We start from the raw sequence: 19763 nt of genomic DNA on the forward strand, positions 1-19763 counted from the left end.
AAGCACTGGGATTTTAGTAAGTAAGAAGGTGTAGCTAATATCATAGGAAATAATTGGTCTTATAGCATTCTTTAAATGGAGCTTGATATACTAGGGGACCATGAAACCCTGATGTTTAAAACTCAGTTTTCATTCAACTCTACCATTCAGATCAATAGCTATAGGAACTTGGGTAGCATTTTATAATCACTGATCTAGAGGAAAAAGATAAAACATGAATCTTTGCTTATTTACAAACCTTGAACTTATTTTCTCATTGAACTGAAACATTTTTATAGTAAAATTATAAATCACATCAATTAAAATTTCTCCAAATACAGTATATGAGTGTAAAGACTCTCCCACATGAGTTAAAGAGATGTATGTATTTACTCTATAACAAGTCATTGAGATATGATTGAACAATCCCCTTCAAGAAATGAGATGACCAGGGGCTGTGGAGAAGGCTAAATGGTTTTAAAAAAGCCTGCTATATTGTAGAGGAGAAGAGTTAGGTACCCAGTACCTACAACAGGCTGCTTACAATGCACGTAATTCCATCCCAACGATACTTGGAACTTATTTTATTCTTTATTCTCTCACATTAAAATGATCACATTTCTAAGAGACTGTGATTTCATTTAGTAAGAAGCACATGTGTGACTATATGTGTATATAGTCACATATATATCAAATATATGATATTAAAGATTTATATTAAACTACCAATGGGCAGTAAAGTACCAAAGAAAGAGAGTCAAATGTGACATTAAGGTTTCTTTTTGACCAGAGCAATTAGAGTAATGGAGTTTTCTTCAACTGAGAATAGAATTCAGTTAAAAAGAGAAAATACCACATTTTGGACATACTGTCTATGAAATTATAACCATAAGTCCCAATAAAAATATATGGTAGGTAAATAGAAGGCCAGAGTTTATTAGTAAAAATATTGAGCAATTATCATATAGATGAAATTATAAAACCATGAGGCTGTGTAAGCTTGCAGAGGAATAAAGTTTGTAAAGGTAAGGAAAAAATTAAGGATTGAACCTCCAAATTAAAAGGAAGAAGAGGGAGGGGAGAAGGAGGAAGAAGAAGAGAGGAGGAAGCAGCAAATTAAATTTGTTTTGCTGGTATTCTTACGTAATATGCCAAGAAATAGTCTATGTGGTCATGATAGAACTCCAGGGTAGCATTAATGATCATGTTTCTGTCTTTCTTAGGTGAAGGGCTTTCAGAAAGAACCGTAGAGATCATCTTGTCAGTCACTTTGTGTATCCTTTCAATAATCCTCCTTGGAACAGCTATTTTTGCCTTTGCAAGGTAAGATGTGTCCCAGAATGCTCTGTGGGCATTTTATATATCATGGTCCAGTTAAGAAAATAACCATAGCAGTTACGCAAATGGGAAACACTTATGCTTAATTTTTCTTAAATTTATAAAGTACCCAATCTGCCTGGAATATATATTATGATGTTTTGAAGTATATAAAACAATATGAATTGAACAAAACTAGCCTTAAAGAAGTAAATTCTGCTATTTCGATAGAAAATGTTTGATGTAAATACTAGAGAGAAAAGGAGGAAAGAGAACTAAAAGGAATCTAGAACTGAGAGAAACTCCTCATGTGGGCCGCTGGGCCCTCACATGGCACATTAAAATTCCAGTACCAGTCAGATATATGGTGCATGCCTTTAATCTGAGCACTTGAGAGGCAGAGTCGAGTGGATCTCTGTTTGTTCCAGGCCATATAGTGAATTCCAGGTCAGCCAGGGCTGAAACATGAGACCCTTTCTCAAAAATAAAATAAAGTAAAATAAAATGAAATAAAGTATTCAGTACCAGAGCCAGAAAGACAGCAACTCCCTGACCCCTTTGCCTGGTCAAGTTACTGTAGTCTCCCTCTGGACAAAGTTTAGCATTCTGACAGGTGACAAAGGAGAAATGCAATCAAGGCCCACTTAATTATCACAGAAGACAAATGAAGGTCAATGTATGGAGAGTTTTCCATCTAGACCACCAATCAGCTCTGTCCCACCAGCTGCTCCCCAAATAAACACACAGAGATTTATTATTACTTATAAACGCTTGGCTGATAGCTTAGGCTTGTGTCCAGCCAGCTCTTATAACTTAAATTAATCCATTTTTACTAATCTATATGCTACCCCAAGGCTCATTTACCTCATATATGAACTTCCCATGTTATTTCTTACACCTCTGGCTCGAAACTCCTCCGACTCTGCCCTCCTTCTTCCTAGTGTTCTCTCTGCCCTGAACATCCTGCCTAGCTATCAGCCAATCAGCTTTTTATTAACAATGAGAGCAACACATCTTCACAGTGTATGGAAGGATTATTCCACAGAAGTGACAACTTTAAAGACATCACTTCCTAGTGGGTTTTTTACATGATCGTTCCTTCTCGTAATCATCATGCATGTACTTGTTTTTCAAGTCTCTCTTCCCATTCTCAGTCTCAGCCCTCTCCTTTTCTTATACAGCCTCAGGGGAAATTTCTCTCTCCAATCCCCTGATATGGAGGTTTGTCAGAGAAATTGCAAAAATAATTTTTTTTTTATTCATGAAAATAACTATCTTACTAGTTTTCTGAATAGCTCTATGGGCTTAATTTTTAACCAAAACTTGCCTGGGTAGTTTGGATTTCACCTGCCATCTTTTTCATTTTGAGTCTCTCAAGTCAGCATTTAAGTATGATTTGAAAGTGTCTATTAAAAGACATCTTACCTGTAACACAGACGGTTAGCAGATTCTGACAACAAGAAAAAGTCATTATTCTAGTCAACTAGGAAAAATTTATATTTTAGTAAGAGTTTTGGCACATTATCAAAATGCCTTGACATGAAGGAAGACTCTCAGACCACAAGAAAATGAAGAAAAAAAGATTGTGCAAGTTATAGGACTTGCTAATAAGAAGTACTCATCTTCAGTGTTGAAATGATTTGTTGGCACCAAAATTGCATTTGACCTTCTATTTTCTTACAAGATAAGCCGTTGAATGGGCAGGAAGGATTCTACTATTCAATACAGCCTCCCAGGATCTTCTTTCAGCCAAAGGGAATGTGTTCTTGTGTGAATATCAAGAGTTAGGATTTCTGAAAACTCCCTTTTAGTTCAGTTCATCTGAAATGTTCTCTCTCCCACCTCTGGCTCCAGAGCACCTAAGTCAAACTGGACTTCTCTATGTCCTCCAAATACTAATAATTGTAATCACTCAAAATACTTTATCAATGAGTCAAGTACTGCCTCTTGAGTTTAGTTTCAATATTTTTCTTTGATTTTTATACATTTTGAATATACTGATCAAATATATAATGTCTTTGAGGATGGGACTACATTTTATGTTTTTTGTTTGTTTGTTTTTTCGAGACAGGGTTTCTTTGTGTAGTTTTGGTGCCTGTCCTGGATCTCCCTCTGTAGACAAGGCTGGCCTTGAACTCACAGAGATCCGCCTGGCTCTGCCTCTTGAGTGCTGGGATTAAAGTCATGCACCACCACTGCCTGGTCATTTTATGTTCTTGATATTATCCTAGATATCAGTATTTATCATAGACAACACATGTGAAATATCAATGACTGATACAGATCAAAATAGTGTCTTGTAATATATCATACCATACCTTAAACAAATGAGTAGATAAAGGCCTGAAATTAAAAAGACAGAGCTGGTAGGAGCTCATTTATTTAGTCCCAGCACTCTTGAGGCAGAGACAGGAAGATTTCTATGAGTTCAAGGCCAGCCGGGTTTAAATAGTTTCAAACTAGTCAGAACTATAAAATAAAATAACACTCTGTCCAAAAAAAAAAACCAAACAAACAAACAAACAAAAATTCCAATGATTTGGTTAGGTTTTCCAGGTCATATTAGCCAACTTTGAACCTAAACCTGAGTTTTCTGATTATAAAATAGAGATAATATTTTATATCTCATATATCCATAAAAATTAAATGAGACGATTTAAAAATCAATTTATATATTTGATACATGTAAAATGTTCCATTATAAGAAACAATGACTCACTGACTTTTAACACCGATATTGAGTCCTTAGTTATTTCCATTTCATTTTCCTTTGGTGATAAAAAAAAAAATAAGGGAGCAGCTAAAGGGAGGAAGGGTAGTTTACATGGAACAAAAGAATTATTTGTCTAAATGATTTTGCTTTATAAAAAAAAGCAAACAAAAGAAAACCCTCCACCTGATCTGCCACGCTTTCCATGACCGTACACTGATTGCCTTGCCCTTGTTTCAGAATTAGACAGAAGCAGAAAGAAGGTGGTACGTACTCTCCTCGGGAGGCAGAGATTATTGATACTAAATTCAAGCTGGACCAGCTCATCACGGTGGCAGACTTGGAACTGAAGGACGAGAGATTAACGCGGTGAGCACACTCCTCTGGGCAAGCGGAGGTACAGAGGGCCCGGAGCCATGACCCTCCTCTGACCTATGCTTGTTGGAAGTGTTTGTGGGGCTCCAGTTTACACGGGTCACAGAGATCTTCTTTCAAAGGGTAACCTCTGTCTTCTACACACTGCTGCACAGAGACTCAGTGAATCTTCCTAATATTTTGAATTCAGTATGAATCTCGGACTATGGTACTCAAACAAGACATTTTCCCTGAGATGAAATATTTTTGTGCATTAAATCTTTACCGTTTTGTTTCATAATTCTCCTCATATAATAGATTTTCTAACTTGGATTTTTCTAGAAATGTCCACAAGTATTTATCTTACGTTTAATTTAATCATACTCATAAAAGATTGCTGTTGTTATGCCATTTATTACCATTTATGAAAGCTCTGCACATAGTTCCTTATTTCAGCATAAAATTACATGAAGGTCTATAGTGTATATGATATTTATATTTATAAACTTACTTAGAATTTAGGAACCAATGCAAAATAAAAACATATTGCCTTAGAAGAGAAATGTCAATGTGTGTACTGAATGAGTGACATCATTGTAGCAAACTATATAACATTTAAAAAATAAGTTTAAATCTTTTCAAAAGCATTTACACTGTTTATAATATTAGCACAATTAAAAACTTGTCTAACAATATAATCTCCCAAATACTTAATAAAAGCTGTCATGAGACTTTCTTAAATTTACACTTTCGTGAGCTCCAATAACATGTGGTTCTTATTAAGTACATGATTATTCCAAGGCATTGGCAAAGCCCTCTTGACATTTTAAAAGTTATAATTAATTTTTACAAGGTGGCATTAAAATATTGAGCATCAAAAGTAGTGTGTGGATACTACCTATCAAACTTGATCTTCATTTAGTAGATCAGCTTCATAAGCATGTTGTTCTCATGTCTAGAAGATGTGCTGCCTAGGGAGGTCCTCCCAAACCCTAGGAAATGAGAGTTATTCAGTATCACTACATTGTAAGGATACTTGGTTTGTGGGATAACCTTTTAACTTTTTTTTTTTTTTTTTTGGTTTTTCGAGACAGGGTTTCTCTGTGTAGCTTTGCGCCTTTCCTGGAACTCACTTGGTAGACCAGGCTGGCCTCGAACTCACAGAGATCTGCCTGGCTCTGCCTCCCGAGTGCTGGGATTAAAGGTGTGCACCACCACCGCCCGGCCCTTTTAACTTTTATATATTGATAATTATTTATATTCTATTACAATCAAAGGAGGACACTGTAAAGGATTGTGTGTAGAATTATATATTACCTAGTATACAGTCGGTTTGTCTTTATATAAGAAAACTATATGTAAGAGAACAATAGATTCCCAACATAGCCTCCACAGTAAAACATATTACCGAATTCTAGAGCATCATCAGTTCCAGCTCACCTCCTAGTCCTCTAGGGTCATGATTTGCAGTAGAAATGTCTTCTCTTCCCTCGTGGACCAACTGAACTTCAGCACTCCTTTCTTTTTGCACTTTTTTCTCAATCCCTGGGTCTCTTCCACAGGGGCAGGCTGGCCACAGTCATTCTAAATGTGTATAAGGGAATAACTTCAAATCTCTCAGTGACATTAATTTGAGCTGCTTGAAAAATATAGTGGAATCTTGCCATCCTGATGTGAATTACAGGAAGGTCACAACAATTCTTTATGACCATTTTTGTTTTGTCTTGAAGCATCTTTATTGAACCCAGTAGAAATCCACAGTAAGCAGATCTTGAGAAGTTCAATATAGTAAGGTGTGTGTGGGGGGTTAACATGAGAAAAAGCATCCATTGAGGTCACTTTTTTTTAACAGCGAACATCAGTGCTGGTGTAGCTTTTCTAAATGTGGTGTGTTTTCAGAGCATAACCAACCATTCTCCACTTCTTAACATTCAACACAGCTAGGAAACTGTGTGGTTTTCTTTTTGACTTTTTATTCTGGTAATGAGTATCTTGGCAGCTACAGAGAGGTTTCGAGTCATAGAAATGTGGGCCAGGTCTCTACCAGTTCTTTATTAGTGGGCATTTATAATTCAAGGGCTTTGGCTCTTTATTGATTTTCATGCTTCGTGTTATTTTATCTATATATCACGATATTTGTTAAAACCTAAAAGAGCAAAAGAATGTTTTAAGTATATTTTATTTCTGCATCACAGAAAATTATTATTCAAATAGTAAAGAAATTGAAACTTTAATTTCCATTCTTTTTGCTTTACCATTTGCGTGTAGAACCGCAGAGTTTATGTTATAAAAATCTTCTCTATGGATCGACTGAACTTCTCTTTCCTTCCCTATCCTTATCTACTGCTGAGTGTCCTTCATAGAGTTGGGTCCCATCCATTCTGAAACAATACAAAAAAAGACTTATATGTACCAATGACCCATAATAAATATTATCTGCTGGATTTAGTAGAGAAAATCATTAAAGTTTTCATGCTAGTAAAGTCACTGAGAGGTAAGACAAGGTTTAAAAAAATAATGACTGAAAATTAGTGCATTAGGCACATTTGCATGGGAGCTAGTCATCAGTGGACTGCTGAAAACCTTGGCAGTCTTTGAGGCGCTTCACAATATAAGTACGTTCTAAGTCAGAAATAAAAGTTTAATTCTGGAAATGAAGAGTCAAGGAGTTCAGGTTTTCTCCCTAAATGGCGGGGTACCTTATGCCAAATGCCAACTATCTGCAAGAAGGAACACAGAGTCCTTGAAATCTACCAGTTCACACGTGTTTTCCACCCAGGTCATGGGTGCACTCTTCCAAACTGCCAGCGTTTTCTTGTTCAAGTGAGCTTGCATCTGTCCTCAGTGCTGTATCTCTTCACCTATCCAAGAGAAAGCATTCATCAGTAAGGACAGTATTAATTTTAAGGAGTTATGTGATTGATATAAACAAAGTCAAGATGCTTAGTAGTGCATCATGCTGAGACTTGAGGGTTTATATTATGAAATTATTTAACATGTTTGCATTCTACCATGTGCTTATATTTTAAAACTCATCATATTATATAAATGTTTATTATTTAATTATATTCCACTCTGTTTCGCAAAGAGTTTAAGGATCCATTCTCCACATTATACTCTTTTTCCCAAAGAAGTTAAAAAAAATTAATACCCACTAATTCTATGAGAACTTTAAGAGATGTGCTGAGAAAATGTTTTATATCCTTAGTCAGAATTCAAGGCCAGCTTGTACAACTTACTAAGATCCTGTCTAAAAACAATACAAAACCAAACCAAAACAAACAAACAACAACAAAATAAAAAGGAAAGAAAGAAAGGGAAAAGAAAAGAAAAGAAAAATCCTGGGCAAATAACTAAGTCAAATGGGACTTATCTACCTATCTTGAAGCCATAGACTCATCTCCACTACTTAAAAAATATAATTTAATTTAATAAATAATATAATTGTATGAATATGTTTTGCAAACTATATGTCAAAATGCAGTTTACCAACCATTGTTACTGTTACATGTATTTGTAAAATTAAAAACTATTCCACTCTCATATATAGAAATTAACAACGTAATAGTTACTATTTTTATAAGCAAGTTTTTAGTGTAGAAAAAATTTGAGAAAACTAGAAAACTGTAGAAGAGCAATTTTTATTTTGACTTTAGCAAGTATCTTCTGGGATTGGTGGTATGAGTCTTTAATCCTGGGACTTGTTAGGCAAGGACAGGCAGATATCTGAACTTGAAGATAATCTGGTCTACATAGTGCATTCCAGGTGAGCCAGAGCTACATAGTGAAGTGCTGTTTCAAAATAAAATAAACTGTAATAGACACAAGGAACTAAATGTAAAATTGTTTGCACATAGATTGCCATCTTTGCTTGCCAGATTCTGATCATTAGTTTCACATCTGTTCTGAATTTAAGATCTTCTTGTAAACAGTGGCAAAAATATCTGAGTCCGTAATACAATTCCTTGCAAGTAGAATGAACAGTGAGATAACCAATGCCCATGTTCCCATAATGGCAAATAGAAGATAATGTGGTATTGTGCACTAAATGAATAATGAATCTTTACTTCCAGATACTCTTCATTTTTCTTTAGACGCAAGGAGATTTTTGTCATCCAGTAAGTTGTGTGGTAATGCAGAGTTCTGCTGTGATTATTTTGGTTTTGCCAGGTGGTGTGCTATCTATTTTAAAATACATGATATTGAGCATTTTGTTGCTTAATATGCCATTCTTTCCGAGGCCAGAAAGAAAAGAAAACGCGTTCTTCTTGTGATGTGTTCTCTTTAAGCCTGCATGCTGTTGCTATGGTAAAATTCTTACCAAAACACACATTGACTTACAATGTGTATGTCATGAGAATATGTTGTGTTCCTATGATGGGATAGTTTTGATGGTAAATCGGGTTATCATCTAGATTTCTTCACAGGCTTTTCATTCTCCTACCATACCTCTGTGACATAAGAGTTTAATTTCCCATATGATGATGGAGAATACTTCACACAAGCCCATTTCTCCAAGTGCAGGTGTCAATCTGTAAGGACCAACAGGATGGCTTTTCCTGTCCTCTATCTAACTATCTAACTATCTCTAACTATCGTTTATGAAACTTTAGTTTCTGTCCTGACCAGTAGGTAACCAATCACGTGCACTTCCAGGAACTACCCTAATGCTTGGTAATCCCTTTTGTGTCCTGGCACAAGTATAGCAGCATGAATTTAATAATATTATTAATAAAAGCAGGGAATGGCACACAGCTAAATTAGAGTTCTAGAGATAATAAATGTCTAGAGGTGAATTGTTTGGATGGAAGCAGAGGATGAAATGGCATTTGATTTCAAAATCACAAACCTACTAGAGAGGAGTGAGTATCCATAAACCATAAGGCAATATGACGCCATGACACCCACCATCCTACTTGATAATGTATAATACACACTGTGATTAAAATAAAAGGGAATAGGCCTTTTCTGCTCTAGGCACACTTGATATTTTGGAATTAAAAATAGCATTAATCTATTTTAGTTTAACAAGGGAGCGGGTTAACATAGACAGAATTAGAAGTTCTATGAAACATTTCATTTTCAAAGAATTTCCCTGATAGCATAATGCTTATCAATGTAAGATGTTCTTACACTAAAGACTTCATTGATCATGTTACACATAAACTATCCATTTCTAACCAGCATTATAAGCTGACCTTTGGGAATTGTTGATTCATGGCGTATTGGTTGGTTAATTTAACTCCAGTTAATGTTTGGCATCATCATAAAATAGAATGATTCTGTTGTTTTCTCTTCTTGCAATTAGTACCTCAGGGGTTCTCCCAGAATTGGTGAAGACTGGGTCTGAGCTTAGTATTTGTGGTGAATGAATTTTCACATGACTCCTTCCCACCCATACATGGTGGCAGTGGATCTCATCTTCTACATATGATTTCTGTGGTGCTTCCTCAGCTCTTACCCAGGGCTTCCATTGATTACCTGCAGCCCTTGCAGATAGCTCAGGGCAGAAGATTTCTTGTACAGGATGTGAGATCTTCTGCTTCCTTTCCATTACATCTGCACTGAGGGCACTCACCCATCTCTTAACACAGCTGTGCACAGTTCTCCTCGTGACTCTCTACTCCTCTCTAGTTGCTTTTGAGATAAATAATCTGGGCCCACAGTTAGTGAAATAAAACATCTGTCAAGAATTTGTTTTAAAATGTGCTAATGTAGAGTGGCTCTGTAACAAGCAAAGTGTGATGCCTGCCAAGCAGGGAGTCTCACCTCAACTGGTTGGCAGCAGGGAGGATGCTGCCTTCTTATCTCATCTAGATGCCATTCCCCTTGCCTGAAGGAGAGGAATAGCAACCTGTCTGTCACTGATTGCTCCCTGAGCAAGGTTATGTCTCCCTTAGAATCAGTGTTAGAATCAGTGTTAACAGCCAATGCTCAGAATCTTTTGAATTTTTGTTGAGACCCACAGAACAATTACTGGTTGATTTGCCAAAAGGATGAAAAGGATTTGAAAAAAGCCCAAAACAGATTTAAAACATTAGGATAGGAAGGAATTAAGAACTATCTAAAATCAAGACTGATGATACTTCGGACAAGTGACAGAATATCATCAAAGAGGCAGATTAAACCCTAGGAATAATTAGGATTGGTGAAATACATAAAGTTAAAAACATATTAAAAAACTTATAATTTCACAAAACCAGTATTTCTCAAAACCTAGAAAATTTAACATATATTTTACTGGAGAGATTCTTTTCTAATTTGTTATTTGAATAGTTAGGACGTGTTTAGTGTACAATCCATATATTTTATCAAATCAGTAATTTATCTTATTTTATTTTTAACCTTATTAAGCTGCTTAAGGGGGAAAAACAAATTTCTCAACTTGTCCTGTACCACTGTTAATGCTGATTTGAGCTGTTTCTCTACTCTCATTGTGTACTTATCTCTATAAACGCTATATTTTAATTCCCTATAGATTTCAACTAATTGGCCTTGAGAGAAAGCTGAGTCCCTGACAATATGGTCTTTCATCACCACTGCCAACATAAATAAATGGTTGCTCTCTGGGTCCATAAGAGTAATCTGAGCAGAATTTAAGATTTTGATAGACCTTCAAGTAATGAGCTGAGCTGTGAAATAATATTCTTTCTACTGAAAGACATAGGATTTAAGGCAGCTAGAACTTAGGTAATGAAAAGATTCATGTAATAAAAGTATTTAGCCCTTTATATTGAAAAGTGGTCGGTAATCTTACAAAAATCTGGCCAATTCCAAGCTTGATTTATCCACTAAATGAACTTAATATAATTTGACAGTTATCCTCACTACCAAAAGTGAATATGAGCACTGTCCTAATGTGAAAATGAGTTTCATTCAATGATTTTTAAAAGTTTTAAATTTTTAATTAAAATAAATTCTATACTTGAGTATAGATGCCCCCTTAGGTTACTTTATTTGAACGTATCATTATTGAACTAATATTGTTGGGTTTTACTCACAATCTCAGTGAGTTTCTTAAGGCCTATACAACCAGTCTAGCTCTACAAGGAATTCAACTATTCTATCAGTGATAAACATGTCAATGCATTTTTCTAACAGTTGGTCACACCTTCATTTCTAACCATACATTTTCCAAATTAATGTTTTCTGGTAAAAATAAAAATTCAGGATCTGGAAGATAAAGAAATTTTATTTTTATTATTTATTATTAATAATTAATATAATTAATATTGCTTATGATTTATTATGTAAATGACATCATCTAAGGTAGGAATATAGCTATGCAGCACATAGGAATCCAATACAGCCACATAACATGATGCTAAGGAATCAGAGCAATGGTGTGGGCAGTACAGACATCAACAAGAGGGAGCAATCAAATTTCTATTTGAGATAGCTGGGTATATATTCTGAAATACCTTCTCTATTTCAGCTACTTATATAAAGATTTCAAGTTTTTTATTTATACATAATTGTGGCATAAGCATAGACTAAAATTTACCAAAAATTTAGGAGTTTAGAAGCCCTATTTCTTATGTAACATAAAGATAATTGTGAAAAATGATTACAAAAAGGTTATTGAGTTTAGATAAAGTAAGTGATAGGAAAGGAAATAAAGCCATATCTGAGCCAACCGTCCTTCCTTCTTCCTTCTTTACTTCCTTCCTCCCTCCTTCCCTACTGCTTGCTTTCTTTTCTTTCTTTCTTTCTTTCTTTCTTTCTTTCTTTCTTTCTTTCTTTCTTTCTTTCTTTCTTTCTTTCTTTCTTTCTTTCTTCTCTTTCATTTGTGGGGCTGTAGCAGGGTACCTGAGATCCTCCTGCATCAGCCTCCCAAGTGATGCTATGGAAGGTGTGTTCTACCATATCTAGGAAGTTTTTTTTCTTTTCTTCTCACTTGAGAAGGCAAACACAATTTTGTTGTTCTATTTCTAAGTGTCTAGCAGCTGCTATATTTTAATGTTAGGAGACCTAATATAAAAAAATATAGGGGCTTTATTAAGAATTTGTTATTTGTTATTGGTAAATCTAATGATTACACTTATTTCAAATGTTAGTTTATGACCTCCTGAAAATTCAGTTTCCTAAGAATGGAGTGAAAGAATCCATTCAATTCCGGTATCATTTCACAATAGCTAGAGCATTTCTAACTTGCCTTCAGTGTGTCTGGAGTCATGATTTTATATTTAATAATGGGTTCATTATTATTATAAATAAATTATGAAGATTATCAAGTAAGCTGAGTGTTAGTTCTGTCTGGACTGTCAAGTATATATGAATATAAATGCATGCACTCTTAGTACATGGACTAAAATATCTATCGCACACAGTATAAAGTTATTTGTTCTTAGAAATCAGATAGCACAGAAAGAAAACATTATTTCCTAGTCTTTGCCATTAGATGAGGCCCACTGGGCACTAATTTTGGAATCAGATATTAAGAAATAAGTAGAATTTGGTTGTGGATAAAGCACATGGAATTAAGATGAAGGACCATTAGAAGAAAATGAGGATCTGAGGAACAGCATGTGAGGTGGATCTGTAGTCAAGGTCAGTACCAAAACGTTAAAAACCTGCTAATGGAGTAGTGGTGTCACATACCTTTAATTCCAGCACTAGAGAGGCAGAGACAGGTGGATCTCTGAGTTCGAGGGCAGACTGGTCTACAGAGTGAGTTCCAGGACAGCTGGGGCTACACAGAGAAACTCTGTCTTGAAAACCAAATAAAGAGAGAGGGAGAGAGGGAAAGAGGGAAAAAGGGAGAGAAGGGGGAGGGGGGAGGGAGAAAGAAACCTGTTCAAGAGAGCATAGCTGATGATGGAGCAATATTTGAAGTCAGTAAGATCATATTTTATAATGAGGCATGAATGCACAATCCAATTTCATAGTTAGCTGTTGAAATTTAAAATTAGAATCTATAGAGGAATGTTTCATGAAAAATAAAGAGTAAAATTAAAGGAAATTTATAATTTTTCACTGAGAAAAAATGGCCTTAGAAAAATAATATTTTCCTTATTTATAAGTTGTAAGTGAAGGATAGAGTTCATTACTGAAAAAGCAAGAATGTGAATAATAATACCTTTTTTCTAGGTCTTACTTATTTATACTTCATGTTATTCATATTTCATATCTCTTCACAAACATGAATTGATTTTATTAATTCCTTGTTCATGACTTCCCCAAAAGTAGCATCCATCTCAGAGTTCAATTACACAAGTAAAATACATTTCTCTAGTCCAGCCTTAATCTTGGCTCTGCTAGGTACAGAATCTGTCATCTACATTCAGATCAAGAGTTTCCATTTCCATGCAGTAGTGTGAAAATGGATGTCTCAATTGCAAAGATCCCCATCATTTCTCATGTGCAGGTAATCAAGATTTGCCTGGCCTAACACATTTCCAACAGGCATGGATTATTGCACCTGTCTCTATGGCATATGTCTATTACCTCCAGTGCCTCACATTTCCAGCTGCTCTGTTTTATATTCTCCACTTAAACCAAAGTTTTTCTGATTGAACAACCCACTCAGCCATTTCTGAATCCCTGAAGCTATGGTAAGGAGCTCTCTATTGCCTTCTTGAAAGTGCTTTAGGCTGCTGTGGGAAACTCTTCACCTTATCTGGCTTATCCTCAGCTCAGCCTTTACCGCTTTGTCTATGTTAGGATGATGCTAGGATGCTCTAGCAGCACACACTAGGAGAAAGTAGGAGGCCATTTTCTCTTTGACATGCCCACCACTGACTTAGAATTCTAATATCCAGCTTCATAATACCTGCTACTTCATCCCGACAAGTTCCATTAACTCTTTTTTTTTTTTTGTCATAAGATACATTCTTTTTTGATTTGTTTTCTCCATTGGACACAAGTCTTTGGGATAATTTTCATAATAGTTAGTCATCATGTCTTGTTTGTTCTTCAATCCAATTATTTTGTTTCATGCATCCATGACTTTAAAAACACGTATTCCAAGAAATATTTTACTTGGAGGTCATTGTAAAATAATTTGTAATATTCCTTCTGTATTTTGTTTGTGTATATATTTGTGCCTTTTGTGGTTTTTTTTGCAGTGCAAATTTGTTGTGCATGATATTTAACAGGGAACATATCTCTAAGTGTGTGTTGCATTATCTGTTTTTCTGTTAAAATATCTCATGTTTCAGAGTTTAACTTTGTCAATGACCTGTCACAAAATGTACATAAAGTAGTTGAAACGGATAAAATGTGATTGTTTTGGCTGTATATTAACCAAAACTCAGTCATGAAACAAAATTTGGGCAATGTAATGTAATTTTGAATAACTTCTGTTTCACATATTCCACACTCTTTATAAATAAAATACTTCTTGTATCTGTATTAACTATTATTTACAATATATTAAAAGGTAGCCTTCTTTCAGCGCATTGTCTTAAATGATAATGCAACCTTTATACTGGGAAGAGAAGCTAACCTAGTCAAAATTAAGTTTTGAAATTAAGAATTGCATGTTAGTTGAAGCCATGTTGTACTTATACATTATTGATTTACAATAATTTTCTGATTCTAACTTAGAACTCTTTGAGAATGAGCCATCCACTCCCACTCACAATACATCTAACATGGTTCTGTTGCAGGTTACTTAGTTATAGAAAATCCATCAAGTAAGTTTGTGAACTTTTCCCCCTTCTTTTTGAATATCAACTTTTTAGATTCACTGGCTCAATGACTCTTAATGTGTGGCTCTCTTTCTGAATGTTTGTTGGAAAAACCTTTAAGCTGGATATAAATCATAAAAGCATGACTAATTGCATGGTAACTGGAGAAATGCTTTCTCTCTCTCTGGGGTGAAGCCTGCATGTCTGTATTTTAACTTGGGAAGTAATATGGGGATATTTAAACTCCTTTGGGCTTAAAAGCCATATCATTATGAGAATGAGGTCACTGCAATATTTTATATCTTCTAAAACCTTGTAATGTGTAAAATTCTTCTGTATGACAGAGAGGTATTATGTGCATTTAAGAGTCAATGATAACTTCATGCCCTCACATTTGCTTGAAAACTTTTGTTCATTAAAATGCTAAGTCTTTCTTTTGAAGTCACTGAAAAATTGAAAGAATTTTGCGTGATGAATGCAAAGAAAGTGAATTTAAAGAGGAAAAGCTCCTTTTGTAAACAGGACAGGTTGACTTGAAAGGACTATGTGACTAGGGTTTTACAGTGTCCTTGTTGCTTAAATGTTAACAGTGCAATCAGTGCCCAAGCTTTCCCTTAAGAAAAAGAACATAAGCTAACACGGTTCCATTTAATACCTTTCTTTACTTGGAGGCCAATAAGCAAGAAATCCTTCCTGCAACATGTCGAAGAGCTTTGCACAAACAACAACCTAAAGTTTCAAGAGGAATTTTCGGTATGTTACCCGCAGTTGTCACAACATTGCAAGACCTCCAGTAGTTTCCTGTGTCACATTTCACGTCCATTTTAAGCATGCGAGGCCACGCAGGACTCTAGCCTTGATAATCAATACCCAATTACCAGGTTGATTGTTTAGATAGTAATGTTACCCTGGGTGGCCTTTGGGGCAGCCTCATCAGAGTATTCACCTACTGTGTCAAGAGAAGGTGATCTTCTTCAGGCCTCCCCGCAATGGCAGGCTGGCCCCAGCTCCCTGCTCTTTCATCCTGATGGAGGAGGAAATGCAGAGTGATGGATTCATTAGTTTGTTTTTGTGTGTGAGCTTTAGATAGTACTGTAAATGTAGTTTACTTTGAAATAATTGTGTCAGATTTAGGCCCTTAGTGATCACATGTTGCATTTTACTATAAGTACATTGAATACCGAATATAATGAGTGCTACTTCATGTACATTGGTAGTGTAAAATGATCAGGGAACAGAGCTGGACATTTGTAGATATTGCAAATATCATTACAAATTCTAGGACTATCAGAATATAGACAAGTATATCTACATTCAATACAGTCTTTCTAAGTTATGATTAAATAAATGCTTTATCCTACATGGAGATATGTAAAACTAAGACCTCATTGTTTAAGTTATTTTAAAGTTGAAAATAATTTCACTTTTTAACAATCTTCTCATGTTTCTTTTGATACAGTATTTTTATTAATTAGCTGAGTATTGTATATCAATAGAATTGAAATTATTGAGAAACGTAAAGGTTAGAGCTATAGTCTATTTTGGGATTCGTAAGTACCTTATCGAGATGGCAATCTATTTTGCATGGCGAAAGTGAAGTAGATTTTATAGTGTACCCAAAAGTCTACTTCTACTTTTTTTCTGTGAATTTCTTAGTGTGTGAACTTCTGAAACAAAGAGTCAGACAATTGGCTTAAATAATTCAGGATTATAAAATTTCAGTTTCTCAGGGAGTAATAACGAGAATGTGAGAAGATGAATGGGGCCCCCTGCCGCTGGCTGGTTATGCTTCTTAAGTAATACTGGTCTGGACTTAGCAAAATCAAGGGAGCCATGAAATTCCCTTATCATTTATATAGAAAGAAATTTCCATTTCTCAGGAGCAAAAGTGTAATTTTACTAGAATAGGGGCAAACATAATTGAATTATTCATGACTAAGTAGATGAATAGTCTTATTAGCAAATGTATTTTCGTGTGTTAAGAAAAATTCTAGCTTTTTTGGGGGGAGCCATGTTATTCTTTTGTTTTAAAAAAAACAAATTATTCTTATCCTAATGCTTTATTAATTTTTTAAATCAAAATTATTATAACATAATAAACATATATTGGATGCACAATTTTGACTAATCTTTGAACTCATTTTCTATTTTCTTGTCCTTTAGTTAGTTCTTTTTTAGAGTTTGTACTATGGCACGCAATGTGTTTGACACATTGGTATTCATCAGTTTAGTATTTACAAGCTAAATAGCTTTAGACAAGTTACCTAATCCCTCTGCCCCTCAGTATCTTCATTTGCAAAAAAAATAATAATATCTGCCTCACTGAATTGAGAATACTAAAGTTACTATGTATAGAGTGTGTGGAAAGTGCTTGGTACAAATATCAGTTACTAGGATGATACTCCCTACCACACATAAACTCAGATTAGAGTAAGAACTGTAGAGATGAGAGACATGTTTCAAACAGGACAAATGTGTCATGATTGAGATGTGTATAAAGATGTGAGGATCAACGCTGAACACTGGTTAGGAAAGACTAATAAAAATGGTGATGTCTCAGACAAATGGTAGCATGAGCTGAATCCCAATGAGAAGATAAAGGGGGAACTATTCCAGAGATAGAGAATAAATACAGAAGCAGGAGGAGGGGAAAATAATCTGCTCATCTTGTTCCCACTGAGAAGACATGAAACAGGAGCAGAAAGACCTACTTAAGGAAGATCATTGACGTTCTACATCCAAATAAGAATAAGACCACCCAGTATCATGATGCTATTCAAACTATCAGCCTGATGACTGAGTGTGGGCCACCAGAGCCACGGTCACTTAAAACTATAAATGGAAACTTGGATGGGAAAACATTCCAAACTCTATCATTTTCAAGTCAATTTTCAACACAACTTTCCTTCCCCTTCCCCTTTCAATACTTCTATAACCTTGACACAGGGAAGTTATTTTGGGTCTTTTTATTTTGTTAACTTTTAATAAGCCTTGCTGGTTATACCCAGTCTTGCCCATGATATATACCGATATGAAAAGAACTCTTTAGGATCTTTTTTTTTTGTAGAAGGGAGAATTGTTGAATAAAAAGAAATAATGTATAATTACATTAAAGTGGAAAACACAGTGTATTATCATTACAGAAATTAGAATCATTTCATAATGGCAATCATCAGCCCAAGAAAATAATCAATACATTTTCTTCCACCAGCTTCCTTAAAGATGCATTGGAAAGAGAAAGACAGACAGACTGCAGCATTTTTCTTTCAAACATCAACAGTAGATCTTTCCAAACTGTCATCTGTATTGGCTCATTCTAAATCTCACCTTTGCATTCCACTATCAATTTAACGAGGCCAACGGAGTGCAGTATTGACCTTTGACATCTTCTCAAAATGACCAGGGTTGTACCAATTAATAGGCATGAAATCACACTGTCTGGGGAGAAAAAACAAAAAATAAATCATTCAACTCCCTTCTTCCCTCTAAAGAGGCATTAACATATTAAATAACAACAGTTGTGTGCACCTGATGAAGCCATGGGTAGCATGTGGCACCTTAGTGCTCTCCAGAGTTCAATGAAATTATCACAAGGGAATGCCATATTCTGGTTGATCAAAATCATTCAGAATAGTAATGGTGACATTTAGGAAAAATCATTGCTATTCATTTGACCTTGTTCCCATATCTATGATGGAGCTGTTTAATTAAAAATTTAAAAATTGTGGCCTGGGAGAATAGCTCTGCAATAGAGATTGTATGCCAAGCACAAGGCTCAGGATTCAATCCCCGGTATCAGTGACACAAAATTAAAAATAAATAAAAACCAAAACCATTTATGACTGGAATGATAGTTCAGTAGGCCAATGAATTGGATACCTAGAGCTTTATGTAAAAGCTGCCTATCGTTTGTAATTCCAGCTTTGGGGACATGGACACAGATAGATTCCTGAGGTTAGTTGACCACACAGTATAACCTACTTGGTAAGCCTCAGGCCAATGAGAGATTTTTCTTTAAGGTAATAAAATAAAATGGACCTATGGCTCCTGAGGAATGACACCCAAGGTTGTTCCCTACCCTTTAATATGTAGATGCACACACACATACACACACATGCACACACACACACACACACGTGTGAACATATACGTACAAACTAAACAAACAAAGGGCTTAGAATAAGGAATTGTGTTTTACTAGGCAGAATTTCATATTTACCAAGTTTAAACTTTGCAATGACTTTTTTTCTACAGGAATTACCGAAATTTCTTCAAGATCTTTCTTCAACTGATGCTGATCTCCCTTGGAACAGAGCAAAAAATCGCTTTCCAAACATAAAACCATGTATGTGCAAGTCTCATTTATGTTTTAACTATAAAGTATTTCCAAATGCCCACCATCTTAACTGTTAGCATTTGTTTAATGTTTCCTTACGCATTAATTGAATTACAATAATACATTGCATTAGTGGTGACTTTCAAGTTGTATCACGTTTGCTTTGTTCCTAATTACTGAAGTTAATTTACATGGTTTTCAGTTTGTTCACACAAGGTTCATTTATGCAGGTGCAAGAAACTGTAGATTGACCTGCTTCTTAGCTTTGTAATTTAACTCTTTTAACATCTTCCTATTGAGCATGTCTTAAATCGAAGGGAAATTCACACTTCGCTTTGTGTATTAAATTTCCCTAAGAGCATAGTAGTCTTATGGAACATTAAAATGCCTTGCAAAATACTAGTTGATGAATAGAGTCAATGTGTGTTTACTGGAA

General features: G+C 35.2%; 1 protein-coding gene across 1 annotated transcript in view; it reads left to right on the forward strand.

Moving 5' to 3' along the window:
* The window catches only part of Ptprq (protein tyrosine phosphatase receptor type Q), a 180351-nt gene that overhangs the window by 138819 nt on the left and 21769 nt on the right, over window positions 1–19763 (forward strand). Inside the window, exons 34-38 of the mRNA XM_059245319.1 lie at window positions 1203–1302; window positions 4247–4375; window positions 14971–14997; window positions 15663–15744; window positions 19246–19336. Coding sequence (XP_059101302.1) covers window positions 1203–1302; window positions 4247–4375; window positions 14971–14997; window positions 15663–15744; window positions 19246–19336 — 429 coding nt within the window. The remainder of the gene's footprint in view (window positions 1–1202; window positions 1303–4246; window positions 4376–14970; window positions 14998–15662; window positions 15745–19245; window positions 19337–19763) is intronic.

The sequence above is a fragment of the Peromyscus eremicus genome, chromosome 18, assembly GCF_949786415.1.
Source record: "Peromyscus eremicus chromosome 18, PerEre_H2_v1, whole genome shotgun sequence".
NCBI classification, from domain to species: domain Eukaryota; kingdom Metazoa; phylum Chordata; class Mammalia; order Rodentia; family Cricetidae; genus Peromyscus; species Peromyscus eremicus.